Genomic DNA, 14,922 nt, shown 5'->3' with positions numbered 1-14,922 from the left:
GTTAATGAAATAAGACAGATCAATTTGACACAATAAAATAGGTTTAATCGATTTTCAGCTGGGAACAACAGGCAGTCTCAACGTAGAGGCCATGACTGAAGAGTTCAAAGTTCTAGTTCACAAGCAGTGGTATTTATACTGTAAAAACCACAAAAAACTATGGTTACAAGTTCATCATTGACGTAAGCAAGAACAAGCATTACAGATAAGATAATAGGGGAGAGGTACCTCTTGACAAGAGCACATGCACGATTACTGGTCACCTCATGGGTGGGTAAGTAACACTGACGTCATTCTGCATCTCTGTCTTTTCTGCACAAGTGATTATATGTTAAATGATGCTCAATGTAGCCCTGCCTTGTGCTAATGCTTATCTGACCCTTACACAGTTCCCCTCACCAAGATATGAGTGACTTGTGGTTTTCAGGACCCTTGTGCTAAAGCAGGATACACCCTTTTGTCCACCCTGTTCGTGCTAAGTGAACATTTTGAAAGCGACAGTTGGTGCAGCTTTAAAGAAAAACGAATTCTAATGTGGCTTGGGCCTCTTGTGTGTTTCGGCACAGCTAACCTAACAATGCAGCATGTGTATAAGTTTCCTAAGTAATAAGTGTTTGTTTGTCCTAAATATGACCTGCCTTTTCTATTGAACCCACAGTCTGTCTTTTTTTAGCATGTCATGTATTAAGCCTTTCACTACTTACATTAGTTTACAACTATCCCTAGCCTAAAATGTTTATATTGGGATTTGGGAACTTATGTTTGCATGCATGTGATATATGTGATGTGTTCCTATTCTTCCTACATCAGACCCTCACGTTGAAGTCTGTGAGTTCTAGTCTAGGTGTATCTGTTTCCAGTTCCCTGCTTTTCCGATGCCTGTACTATCGCCTACTTCTGTCTTGGAGAATGGTCCTCTTCCCCACTAATAGACTTGTGACACTCTGAGTTTTGTTAGAGGGAGTGCACCTCTTCTGTATGGGGAGGAGTTGCAGAAGCGCTTGGCACAGATTAATGCACAGATTCATGCGGTGTCAGTTATGTCCTCGCTGTTGTGAACCGATTAGCGACTCTTTGTGGGTTTGCAGCTCCCTCAGTCACTCCGATCCTCACGGTCTCCTAAGGCCTGCAGTCGGTGTCTCCTCTGCATGCTACTGTGCAGCATTAGCATCAAGTGCATGACTCCCCTTATGAAATAGCCATTGGATGTAATCTGCTTGGCCTGTTGTAATGGTCTTGCCTAAGATGGTTGTGGCTGTCTATTCTTTGCCCTCGTGTTTGGAGACGCCATCTCCTTCTGTGGGTAAAAAAATTTCTCGTGTGGACTGGTCGGTTATTGTGGCCTCTGTGGTGGTCCTCTTGGGGTTTCCGTAGTTTCTGGCTCCGTAGGTTGAGGGGCTTTGTTTCCCTACTAGGTTCAGCGCTCTGGCTTTGCCATGTCCTTTACGGTTCCTGTTGGGTTTTGGTTCTAAGGGTCTGGTGGGATGTTGATATGTTTCAGGTCCCTCGCTTTGTATAGTTATTGTACCTTTTTTTTTTTGGAGGGAAGACATTTTTCCTCCTTATGTTCGTCTGGCCTCTATTTTGGCTACCGTGTTTGCCTTGGCGGCCTTTATTCCAGAGTGTGGTGCTCTCTCTGCTGTCTCAGTTCGGTCAGTGGATTCTGGGTTTGGGGTGTGTACTCCTGTGATGTTGGCTTTGACAGCTGGTCTTTTCTTGGCATCTCCTGCATGCTCCTTGGTACAGGTCTTTGATCAGCTGGCTGTGGCTGTTCAGGAGGATGTGGAGTGCTCTGATCTGTTGGCTGCTATGGGGCAGTGCGTGCGTGGGGTTGTTTGCAGGCATTTTATTGGGCATTCTTTGCAGGGACTCTGGTTGCGGCCAGGAGAGCTCTTTGGCTAGGGCAACAGACCCTGGGGAGATGCCGCCTTGATATATGTTCCATTTGTGGGTCGGGCGCTCGTTGGGATAGGGTTATCTGCCATGTTCTTCTGGGCATTTCCGGAATGGCAGCGTGCCTTGCCCTTTTGGAGTGTGTCAGTTCTATAGATCCTGTCCATTGTGACCTTTGGCTATGCAATAGCCTTCATGTGTGTTCTCCCTTATGCTGGTGTCCTTCTGTCACTGGTTTTGGTGTCTGTGGGGCCATAGTTGGCTTTTCAGTTTGGAATCGGGGAATTGATGGAGGCACAGTTTCTGTTGCTGGTCGCGGGGATGGAATCTCTTCCAACATGTTTCTGATTTGGTCTATGTCAGGGGTGTTTTTGCCAATCCTGGATGTCCAATGGGTCCTTTCTTGGATGGGTTCTGTTTCTTTTCGCCTGTTGATGGTTCAGGCTGTTATTTGTTTGATGCTTCCAGGAGATTTTTGGCATCCATGGGTCTCTGCGTGCCTATCTTCCTGTGCCTGTCGCAGTTCCCTCTCTGCGGTTTCTCCGGTTTGTGATGAGAGCCAATCATTTCCAGTTTTGTGTTCTTCCCTTTGGTCTTGCGTCATTGCCCAGGGTCTTTATGACCGTTCTGGCTTTTCTTTCTGTGGAGTGGGTGTTTTTTCCTCCCTATACCCTTTTTTGGTGATCTGTTGGTGCATTCCCCTACTGTGTCCCTTTTGGTGGGTCCTGTGGAAGCGGTGTTGCAGGTTCTGCAGGGGTTCAGATCTTTGTTGTCTTGTGGAACATTCTTCTTTGATTCTGTCACTGGACGTGGTGTTCTTTGGGACACATTTTCGGCCTCACAGGAGTGGTTGTGAGTACAGGGTCACTTGGCATTGGCTGAATTTCTGGTGCCTTGACCCAGGTTTCGCATGCACAGACTTGTTACCCAGATTCTCTCCCTGTGGGGACCATGGGCTCTCAATCTTCTGGTACATTTCTGGAGGTCAGCACCAGTCCACTGGATTCTGAGGGGTGATGTATGTTGTGTGATTGTGCAGCAAATGGGATTCCTCTTTCACCTCCAGCTACAGTGGTAGAGTTTACGGATGCAAATCTTTCAAGTTTGTGGGGCTTGGCTGGTGTCAGTACTAGTGCTGGGGTTCTGGGACCTTCAGGCCCCTCATTTACAGGCAGGCCTGAAGTGTACAGTGGTGTTGGTTCAGCGGGCGGTCTGATGATGCAGTTTTTCCCCCTTCCGCAAGGTACCAGGTCCATGTCGTTGGACGTGTTTACACAGGACATTTTCTTTTGGGCTCTGGCCTATTTTCCCTCTCTGATTGCTTATGCATTTGGGGGTGGTGAATGTCTGGGCAAATTTTTTATGCTGGGTATTTCTGCCCTCTGAGTATTTCTCTTTGCACCCAGCCTGTTTGTTAAGTTTGTTCAGTGGTGGGGTGTTCCGGTGTTTGACCAGTTTGCTTTGCCTGAGGATGCCATGGAGCATATGTTTTGTTCGGAGGGGGCATTGTCCTCAGGCTTGGGCAATGGGCAGGTTGCCTTGTCATTGGCCTCAGGGTCTGCTGTATGGTTTTACGCCTTTTCTAGTTGTTAAGGGCCTTTCTGGTGTGGGCAGATATGTGGGTGTTCGGGGATTTTTGATTACTCCACGGTTGCCCTGGGCAACTTGGTTCCCTTTTCTGGCATTGTTGGGGTGCAGTCCGAATTGGGCTCTTCTGGTTGTCTGTCTCCTCTATTCTTTCCGGCTCTTCACCTGCGTTTATTAGGATACTTGCACTTGGTGGTTTGGTGGTTGGAAGGAGCAAATATGCCTTTTCTGGCTTCATGGTGGTCATTTCCACTGCATTCTTCTGCCAGCCATTGCACAGCGTTTTTGGTCTGGCGTTCGGGCAACAGGTGGATCGGACTTTGTCCAAGTCTTTTCTGCTTATGCAGGGTTCTCTGGGTCATGATTCAGGTGTTTCGTGGCTCTTGGCATCTTCTGGATGGTGTGGTTGGGCTGATGCCCAGGTTTTTCCTAGGGTTGTTGCCTTTGGTTTCTGGTACCTTGCTTCTTTCCCTGGTTGAGATTTGCTGTTGGTGTTTGTGGCCTTTCCTGGTCCTCCATTTGTGCCCCTTGTTCCGGTGGATCGGCTGTGCTTACCTTTTCATTCTTGTTTTCTGGTGGCCACAACGGTGGCCTCATTGTAGGGGACCTCAGAGGTGGGGATTTGTTGGGCTGCGACTTGGGCTCCCCCTTCCTCTTTTGTCTGGCCCTTTTCAGATTACTGAGTTGGAATGTTTGGATTCTGTGTTGGGTCACATGGTTTTGTCCCCTAAGTGGGTAGAGGGGTATTTCTGTATATGTTTTGGGCACTCCATTCAGTTGGGTCTTTACGACTCAAATGTCCATTTTCTGTTTTACGTGCTATGCCTCATTGGTTAATAAGGAAGGCGAGGGAGGGGAGATAATGCGTCCATTACTTACCGATAATGGCATTACTCCTAGTCCTACTCCATCCCCTTATTTTTAGGAACATCCCACACTCCCAGTACGGAACAACTGAGTGTCTGGGTTGGCTTACTTACGTGCAGGGCGAGGAAGGGACGGGGCATTTTTATTTGGAGAAGGGAGGGATTTCTTGGAGGCAAGGGAGCCTCATTGGTAAAGAAGGAAGGCGATGGAGTAGGACTAGGAGTAATGCCATTATTGGTAAGTAATGGACGCATTACTACACTTATGTACTCTAGGCACTGATAAAAGGTGTTACTTAATTGCTTATAACAGATGATAATTAAATAAAGGTACGACTCCTGACTACCTTTAGTTAAGAAAAAAAAAATCAACTTTCTACTTTATGTTTTAGGGCTTGATATGTGTTTTTCCTTTGTTTGTAATTTTGGTGCTCTATGATTATGTATCAATATGTTATATACTCCTTCTTTATGGTCTTTTACAGATTTGTCTGATTTCGGATGCATGTTTCTTTTTAATTGATGTTCCATTGCATTATGACATTATTCAATTATTCCTACAATATTCATATGACAGTAAGCTGGCCCCTTTCATTGCATAAGCCAATAAATGAAAATAGTAATTGCTTAATATAACAGGTTAATTTTGATTTCCAAATGTTCCCTATCAAAGTGTGTGTGTAATAGTACATACCATTCCATTTTGAGAAATTAAGTTTTTTTTTAATTTGTTTTCTCTTTTTAATGCCCCTAGACGTTTTTGTCCATGAACTTGTATTTGAACACCTTTGATGTTCTATTAATGCATCAGGTCTTGTGAAGATATGGATGAGTCTTTTAATCTACCTACATGGAAATCATCTCTCCACTAGTGAACAGCTTCAGCACCTTTCCTGAATAGGTTAATGTAAAGCTTAAAAGCTAACCCAGAAACAATGTTCTCATATTAGTAAATTTAAGGCACTAGTTGAAAAGAGAGCTACTATCTCATCTCTCTTTTTCATTACAGAATGGTTGGTCTCCATTATTGGCGGCTGCAGAACAAGGGCACACTGACATTGTCAAGGTCCTGCTCCAGAATCACGCACGGGTAGATGTGTTTGACGAGGTAGTATTAGTATGAATTATGTTGTAACACTTAAAATCTAAAAACAAATTTTAACAGTCTTAAAAGTTCCTTTGTATATATGTATATATTGCCCAGATCCAGTACTTAATTTGTAAAACAATAAGTACCAGGACCCAACATTTTGCTCCAAAGTTGCATGGCACGTAGCTTTGAGTCTACCTCATGCCTCTTTCATGCACCACCTTACACTCCCTGCCTTTTTATTTTACTCTTGCAGATTCTTTTTTAGCCCTGCTTTTTCCCTCTGTCACTGTTTTTCTGACTTTCTATTTCTCCTTCTTTTTCCTTTTTGTGTATTCTCTCTCTTGTTCTGGAATTAAATGTGGTTCACAAACATGAGTGCCAGCGGGCCCCATCTGCAAGCACTCACTCAAATGAATGACTGTGAAGAAACCTGAGTAATTTCATTGTGGATCCCTTTTAGTATGTAAATGAGAGGAGAGTTCACCATCCACCCATTATCTCGACCCCATTACATCGACTGACCACTACATGGAGATCACCATTACATTAAATATGACTATTAATTTAACCTGCAGTCACATAAACATGGATCAGTCACCCATTATAGATAGGGCTAGAGTTGGCAACTTTGCATGATTTATTCACATGTAAATGTATACATTGGCATCATGATTTTTGTATCTCTGTAATCTAGAAGCATTTATAAAGTATGGCATTTTTTTTAAAGTACATCAACAGAGACCTGTTTCTATCTGAGTCCTTGTGCATTCTCAGAGTTTCATTTCCGTTATGACTAATTGAAACATACCTATGAAATCATTCTCATGTGTGAAATCAAGGCATGCGGGCCAACATATATACTTCATACTATTGCTTGCAAGATCATGCTAATGAAATGTTTCTTTTACCATTCTCTTTTTTTGTGTCTAACATTACGTCCTATGTTCCCTGCTATTGCTCCTGATAATTTCATAGTAAATAAATATTTATTGTATCATTCTCCTATTTTATATCTATTATTGTGTCCCATGTCCTCTGATATTGCTCCTGACTGATGTGCATCCTAGAATGGCAAAGCTTCCCTGCATCTAGCTGCTGAGAATGGCCATGACCAGATTGCAGACATCCTACTGTGGCATAAAGCATTTGTCAATGCTAAAACCAAGCTCGGCCTGACACCTCTCCACCTCAGTGCTCAGAACGGCTTCAATCATTTGGTTAAACTTCTGGTGGAGACTCACCTGGCTAGCATTGATGCCATGTCTCTGGTAAGTTGTGCTTTAAAAACTAATTAAGTGATTATCATTGAAAGTAAAGGGAACCATATCCAAATGATTTGGAATGGCTAATCCTAAAATTGCCATAATGTAAATAATGGTATTACTTACTCAGTGACTTCTACATAATGAGCCCAATTCACAAAAAAGCAATTTGGAGTATGGAAACTAGCACTCCAGCAATACTACGACTGATACTACAATATGCAATTCCAAACTAAAGTTTCTGTACAGAGATCTCCTTCCCAACGTGGAGATCTATGCAAATGCAACTGTAAGTTTTAGTAGTAAATGTGAGTGGGACCAGGGGCAATGGTTGGAAAATGGGGAATAATTAATACAAAATGGATGGGGTGAAGGAAAACATAAGGAGAGGTTTAGGAAGGGACATACTAATACAAAACATACATTCACATAAGCATAAGACAGTTGCATATACGCAAAATGCACTTGGTTCTAATACACCTTTAACAGTGACAAAACAGACTTAAAAGTACTCTAGCATCGACTTGGAGTAGGTCAAGCACCACACATATGGCCAACCACTGGTAGTGTAACACACTCAATTAGAAATCAATGAAGGCAGGTTGTAACACTAACACTCTGGAAATAATAAAAAATAAATTAAATTAATCATAAATTGAACTTGTATTACATTTGTATATTAGTTTAAACATTTTTAAACCAATTAGCATTAAGTAAGCAAATTGCAAACTGAATCATCCACTCTTGGTCGGTGACTTTAATTTTAAAGGATTCCCCCCCCCAAAAAAAATCATATTTTTTTATTAATTTATAATTGAATACAAAGTTAATATTAGGAGGTAGTGTTTTGTTTAGGTAATTCCAGGTTATTACTATTATTTGGTAAAAATACTCTTACATTTTTATTTTAAATTAAATTCATTTTAGTTCTCATTTTAAATAATTAACTTTATGTAATTTCCCTATATTTTTCTGTACTGAGATTTCCGCCTCTTTGTCAGATAGCTCCACAAATGGGTGGAAGCTTACTGATAGCAACTTTACACTCATCAGTCCAGTCCTGGGGGACTCCATTGCCTCATTTGAGGGGGTAGAAACTCCTAAGCCTACACCTATGTGTAAATATCCACTCAGAAATTGTGAATGGCAAAACAATGTTGATTTTTAGCTAGTGGTAGGAGTAGATTTATGCACAAGTAGATCTACATAAGTAAACTTAGCTTTGTGAATTTGATCAAATGTATTGTGGGATATAGGCCAGAGACATGGTGCAAGCCATATCAGCATGCAAGAAAATTGCACTGATTTATTTTTCAATGCTTTAAATAATCCAGTTTTTAAAAAATTGCAGTTTAAAACACAGCTTCAAACCCCATATCTATTCCTACCATGTCCCATATTTTGGAAGTAGGTTTCTTGGGGGGTTCTCCATACGATGTGAGTACAAACCTTGATTTTAATCACCCTTTAAATGTACAGATTTATTGATTTTGAAACTGTAAGTAGAGTTAGTAGCATCTACCAAAACAAAGGGGCCTATTCAAAAAGAATGTTGGAGTACATAAAGTAGTGCAATTGTAGTGCTGTTTTACGTACTCTTACGTGCCTTTATGAATTAGACACAAAACATTTACAATGGGAATATTCAGGCAATAGTCATATCCAGTTAGTACAAATAGAAAGGACTGTGCCCTCTTTACACTTTTTTCTTACAGGACGATAGACGTTTCGGGGCAGATTTACAAAGGCATGTAAGAGTACTTAAAAAAGCACTACAGGAATACTACTACCTGTACTCAGAAAGGCTTTGGTGAATTTGCCTCAGGAGGTTGGAAGTTGCAAGGCCAATTTAATTGTGCCTCATTATTATAATGATATCCCTTCACAGGTTAACAGTTCACTGTGCGGTACTTGCAATCATACTAATAAACCCTTACAAAGTGCCCAAACATTGGCAGAGAATCTGATGAGCAATATTATAAAACAGAATTAAAGGGTTTGAAGATTTTATAAACATTAAGCTAGGCACTGAACTACATAGATAGTCTATTCAATTTCTATGGTGTCATGAAATAGAGTGGCAAGTTATAAAATATTGTGCTTTACAGAAATTCTTCTAGAGGAAGGTGATGTGATGTTCCAGTGATAACTTGGCAGTTGAACATAAAAAAAGTTTGTGGTGTACTGGTTCACTAAATTTGGAGGCTGTACTATGCAGTCTTTGAGTGCAGACTTTCAATACTAGGTTCAGAATGACCGCATTTGTCTTGGAGTAGTTGTGGAATTTTTTGTGAATGCTTAGTTACTCCCGTGTGAACATATTTTTGTATGCCTGCAAGTGAACATTAAGACATGCATAGATGTTCAGCCCAAGTGCATGTGCCATAGGACATGCCCTTGCTAACTTTTTTATGTTTCTCCATATTGAATTCCCTTGCCCTACACCTTTCCCTCCCTATTTCACTCTGGTTAGTAATATGCTGCTGGTCTTGACTGTAGTAAATCTTCAATTGTACTCATGGTGAGAATGTGTCTGCATAGGCTTGGGAATTCTCCAAACTTCCAGGTTTGTGGGGCTATGAGTGCTGAGTGCTGGCGGATTTGCTTGCATGATAAATTACTCCATACTGATGTCATTTTATTTGTGAGTAAATTCACATACAAATGTAACTCCACATTTGGCAAACTGCTAATTGTTTGTTCATCAACATTCAACTTATGTTTAGGAATAACTTTGTAAATTAGGCCTCAGTGTCCCTGATGATTCTTGAGTAGACCATTGACAATGTGGCATTTTGACTTGAAAGGGCTTTCAAAAGGTATTTTACCAGAAACCTTTGGTTACGAAAGCTGACAATGTCTTGCCCTCCTACCTACAGGATCTGGGAACCAACCACATACCAGCCACACGCTCCAATTCAGTTGCAGTCGATATCTTTCCAGGAGCTTTGATTACAGCTGAATAGGTTGTCAGCTGTTCTCGGACACAAAATCAGAAAATTGATCCATCCTATCCAGAAAGCTTTTGTTCATTCCTAACAAAGATCTAATTTCTACAAGAGAAGTCTCAGCTAGGAATGTTCTATACTACACTGCACCACTGAGATCTCCCTAGAGAACAATGAAGGGGCAGCAGGTTGCACGCTTGTGTATTGGCCCGCTGCCATGAACCTTCTGTGGCTCAATTCTGCAATCTTTGCTTCACCCATCCCTCTGACTCTGGAGTTTTGCAGCACAGTGAGCCAAGCAGAGTCTATTATTGAGGGAAGGGGGGGGCACCCTCTCCTATCTCCTTCAGCTACATGCAGTGATATATCGAGCTGGAAGACCTTTTGGCATCTGCCTGTCTGTCATTTGGTAGACTACAAGAGTAAAGTAGTTTTGCACAGCAGAGAGAAAGGTACAGGAGCCATTGTCCTCTAGGCTTCCTCACTTCCAAATGCTCATGCTTGTTAACTACTGCTGAGGCCAAGCAAGCCAACATGCACTACTGAGCAGAACCTGTCCAAAATACTCTACTGCAATGGGCTATACGGCTATAGAAGTGTGTATGTGCCTGCACAGTCATGTTACAGGTAATCTAGCTCCCTGCTTGTAATGTCTGTTTAACCTAGAACAGCATATTAGTAGTGTTTATTACAGTGTTGATTAGGGAAATCTTCCACATAAATAAACCGGTGTAAGAAGCCTAAATGTTAACATACCAGGTAGCCTGTGGTGTAACAAAGGCCCTCGAGCACAGCACCCTGGCCTGATAGCTCCAGAGTGAGCCTGGAAGGAGGCCCTTTCAAGTACTTTGCAGAGGGCCCCCCTCAAGTTTTGTTACACCACTGCTGGTACCTACAAGATCATCCAGCATCAAACTGCGCAATGTAACTATTTGTCTGCTACACAGCAAAGTGAGGCTACTACTGACCTGTCTCCTTTCTACTTCCCCTTCAGACCAAACAGACTCCCCTTCACATGGCAGCTCTCAAAGGACAACTCGATGTGTGCAATAGCCTCCTCAACATGAAAGCTGACGTTAATGCAACGGACATTGTAAGTGTTGAAAGATGGTGACAGCGATGTCTGACAGAACATACTAAATTGAGATTTGTACACACATCATGGTATGTAATTGTCTCTGGTGTCATACTTGAAGATTTTTTTCAAAACGTTCATCAGATAACTACACTGTCAAATAGTTTGTGTTATAGAAGTAATATTGGCCAGCATTAACACCTACCAAAGTACTTAAGGTGCTCTTGAAAAATCAGAATAGTGTGAACTTTTCTGAATGCTTCATCACCATTCCCACCTTTAAAACAAATGTGCTCCAGGGGAAAGCTACTTCATTTTGAGGGTGGATAATTGCTTGAATAAGAAAGAATGATTGCTATAATAAGGAATATACACACGCTTGCCACATTTGCATCTGGACCCATTGTGCCCACAAACACACTCCTGCAAGAGGATATGCTGTCTACCAATGCAAAATCCATCCATTCATTATTCCGTGGCTTAGGAATGAGTCCCTTAAAGTAGTGTTCCTTATCAAGTACAAAGGTGATTGGATAATGTAGCTTTTCTAGTTAGTGTTCTATAAGCAGCTGATCCCCTTCAAAAACTCAAAAGGGCTGAATACAAGACTCCAGGCATTGATGTCAAGTAATGAACGCAGAATGTGCAAATTTTGACCGGTTTTAGGCACAAATGTATTGCTAGTGTAATCAGTTTCCCTTGAGCAATGTGTCTACTGCATTTTAGGGTTGTATGTATGTATATGGTATTTCTATATTGCAAACCTAGCCAAAAGGTGTGGAAGTGCTCTATATGGTCAAAGACAATCATAACATCAACTAATAAACTCCAGTGGATACGAGAATGGTGTCCCAGATCCTGGGTGCATAGATTGAAAAGGCCTTCTTTCCTTTTTTTTCTCATTTACACTTCATAGTCGGCAGTCTGATGATGTCCTGGCTGCAGTTGTACTGAGAACCACGAGAGATGGCAAGCTTATATACTAGCTAAGAGGGGTGCTAGTCTTGAAAGCATTGTAAATGATGCAGCTGGTTTTCAAGATGGTGTGGGCAGACAAGGGAAGCGAATGGAGTTCATTCAGGATGGGGTTGATGTGATCACATTTCTTCAGGCCCTGAATTAGGCATACTACATGATATAGGATGCCCCTAAGAGGTACCATTGTGGTGCCTGGAGGGCCATTATACAGGACATCACCACAATTCAATTACAAGAGTGCAAGGGCTTGAACAGCAGTTTTGATGTCGCTTTCAGGAAAAACACTGTGACTTGATTTAGGAGGGAGAGCTACTACCAGGGCCTCTATGTTTTTTGGCAATATGTTCTTTAAGGATGAGGTTGGTTACCAGGGTGATTCAAAGTGACGTGGCATATGGGAAACATTATCAAGGTTTATGTCACTGAGCCAGGTTTGTACTGTATCTTGTTTGTTGTTCTTGACAAATAACAGGAATTCTGTCTTGGTTGTGTTGCGCTTGAGATAGGTACTGGACAATCAGGTCTGAATGATGTGCAAGCAGTGCTTGAGTCATTGGATGTCCGGAGCATATGAGACCTTCACGCAGAGTTGTATATTTTTGGCATATTGGTGAGTCTTGATGTTGTTATTAGTGAGTAGAGTACCAAGTGGCTCCATGTATAAGCTGAAGAGGACAAGAGACCATATGAAGCCCTAGAGTACTCAACAGGTGATAGGTATCTTTTGTGACCTGGGCAAGCCCATGAGGACCAACTGGTGTTGGTTTGAAAGATAACAAAAGAACCAGTGAAGGACATTTGCCAGTGAATCCTATTTGAATCAAAGGCAGCTGGGAGAGCAGCAATATCTGGAGGCAGGGGCCCTCTTCATCTGTGGTCAAGAGTGCATTGCCTATTATAAGTAAGGTAATGGTTTCTATGCTGCAACACGATGTGAAGCCAGACTGGCAGTGTTGAGGAGATGGTTAGCATTGATGTGGTCTTGAAGTTGAATATAGGCTGCTTTTTCAATGATTTTCCCAATGAGTGTTAGGTGAGTGATGGGCCAGTAATTCGCGAAGTCATCAGGGTCTAGTGCAGGTTTCTTTAGGAGTGGGAATATTTGGCCTATCTTCAGTGAATCTTGGAAGATACCTTGAGTGAGGGAGATATGAACAATGGTAAGAAGGAGTAACAAAGCATCTTCAGAGAGAACTCTGATGAAGGCCATTGGTAGGACATGATCTTCATATGGAAAAATATCATCTTCAAAAGATGTGGCTTTGAGGGAGCTGTGTGTGTCTGCTAGATTTAGGAGCTATGGGACTTTGAAGGCTGGCCATTGCTGAATTCTTCAGGAAGGAGTGATTGTAAGAATTGAAGCAGGATTGCTGTCATCGATGTGCTGTTGGATGTTACCTATATTGCTGTCAAAGAACAGGTTGATGCCATAGCACTTTTCTGTGGGGTGAGGAATATGTCTGCCTGGCAGATGGTTGATTCAGTGCTTGATTGTCTTCAACAGCATTCTGCTTCTGTTTTTGACTTCATTGATGGTGTTGATATAGTACCTTGTTTTGCCTGATGTAATGAGCTGTCTGCATGTTAAGTGGAGGGACTTTAGTATCAGAAGGTCCTCTGGATTTCTGAATCTTTGCAGATGCATGGTTTATTGTCAGCAAAGTCTTTAGAGTAGAAGCGTGGTGAAGGCTTTGCCTTGCATGTTGTAATTGGGGCGTAAATATTAACGTAGCTTTCCAAACATTGTTGAAGTTCTTTAGAAGAGTATTAGCATTAGATGTGGAGTTAATAGGGTGATAGATGATGTTGGAAATGGCCCCTTTTGCAGGGTTGTCCCCAAACATTTTGCCTTCTTCCTCCTATTTTTTCAGGCCTGTTTTTGCTGGTTTCTTGTCTTTGTGCACTTTACCACTGCTAATCAGTGCTAAGGTGCAAGTGCTCCCTAGATAAATTGTACTGTTCATTGGTTTATCCATATTTGCATATTTGATTTATTGGTAAGTCCCTGGTAAAGTGCACCTGAGGTGCCAAGTGCCTGTAAATCAAATGCTACTATAAGTAGCCCTGTAAACGTGGCTGGACCTGTTACCGCAGTGTCTGTGTCTGCAGCTTTAAACTGCCAATGCCAAAACCTTCCTTTTTGGTATATGTAAGGCACATGTAACATCCGGGGAACGAATCCAGAACTATGGTAGTTTCACCATAAATAAGGTTTAATTCAGTAATAGGTAACTCCGTACAAGCATCTCAACCATCCGACTCCATTGCCCGTTTCTCTCCCATTCTCGAACCCTCATATAACTATGGCAATCGCACACGTCCATCCATGGCAAACTCACGCGCCAGAGCCCCGGAGATTACCACAGCGCCCCTAAGGTAGGCCCTAGGTAGCCTCATGGGCAGGGTGCAGTATATTTACTAACAGTGAAATACTGCCAAACTTGGGTTTCACTGTTGCAAGGCCTATCTCCCTCATAGGTTAACATGGGGGCTGCCTTGAAATAACTTTAAAGCACAAATTCCCTTTGAGGGCAGATAGAAATATGGAGTTTGGGGTCTCTGAACTCACAATTGAAAAATACATCTTTTAGTGAAGTTGATTTTTAGATTGTGAGTTTAAAAATGCCACTTTTAGAAAGTAGGCATTCTCTTGCTTAAACCATTCTGTGACTCTGCCTGTTTGTGGATTCTCCATCAGGGTTAGTTTGACAGTTGGGCTGTTGTGAATTCCCTCTAGACAGTGACACAAAGGGATCTGGGGTGTAGCCTGCATATTCTGATGGGCCATCTGAGCTAGAGTGGAGGGAGGAGTGGCCGCTTACACCTGAAAGGACTGTGCCACACAATGCAGTCTCCAATCCTCTGGTGTGCGTCTGGGGCCTGGCCTGGACAATGAAGGATCTTGCAAACACTTGAGACTTTGCTTTGAAGTTTGCCAACATCAAAGGCAGAACGGGGTATAAGAAGAAGACCCAAAACCCCAGACTTTTAGAATCTTTCTGAAATCAAGAGAAACCTCTGCTAAGGAGAAGAGTTGAAGAGCTGGAGGAGGAGCACTGTCCGTTTGATGTGTTGCTTTACTGGACTGGCCTGCAGTTGCTGCTTCTGCCTGAAGAGAGTGCAAAGGGCGAACTTTTCTGTGTGTCCTGCTTGAGAAAGTTCTCCAAGGGCTTGGAGTAGAGCTTGCCTCCTGTTGGAAGTCTCAGGGACACCAAAGACT

At 42.3% G+C, this 14,922-nt stretch overlaps 1 protein-coding gene across 3 annotated transcripts in view; it reads left to right on the top strand.

The window, feature by feature from the left end:
* Positions 1 to 14,922, top strand: part of LOC138282863 (serine/threonine-protein phosphatase 6 regulatory ankyrin repeat subunit B-like) — a 366,276-nt gene that overhangs the window by 267,020 nt on the left and 84,334 nt on the right. For all 3 annotated transcript variants that reach the window (XM_069220832.1, XM_069220833.1, XM_069220834.1), the window contains 3 exons: positions 5,356 to 5,454; positions 6,507 to 6,707; positions 10,644 to 10,742. In XM_069220832.1, coding sequence (XP_069076933.1) covers positions 5,356 to 5,454; positions 6,507 to 6,707; positions 10,644 to 10,742 — 399 coding nt within the window. The remainder of the gene's footprint in view (positions 1 to 5,355; positions 5,455 to 6,506; positions 6,708 to 10,643; positions 10,743 to 14,922) is intronic.

The sequence above is a fragment of the Pleurodeles waltl genome, chromosome 2_2 (assembly GCF_031143425.1).
Source record: "Pleurodeles waltl isolate 20211129_DDA chromosome 2_2, aPleWal1.hap1.20221129, whole genome shotgun sequence".
Taxonomy (NCBI): Eukaryota; Metazoa; Chordata; class Amphibia; order Caudata; family Salamandridae; genus Pleurodeles; species Pleurodeles waltl.
This window is presented reverse-complemented; position numbering and strand designations above follow the sequence as displayed.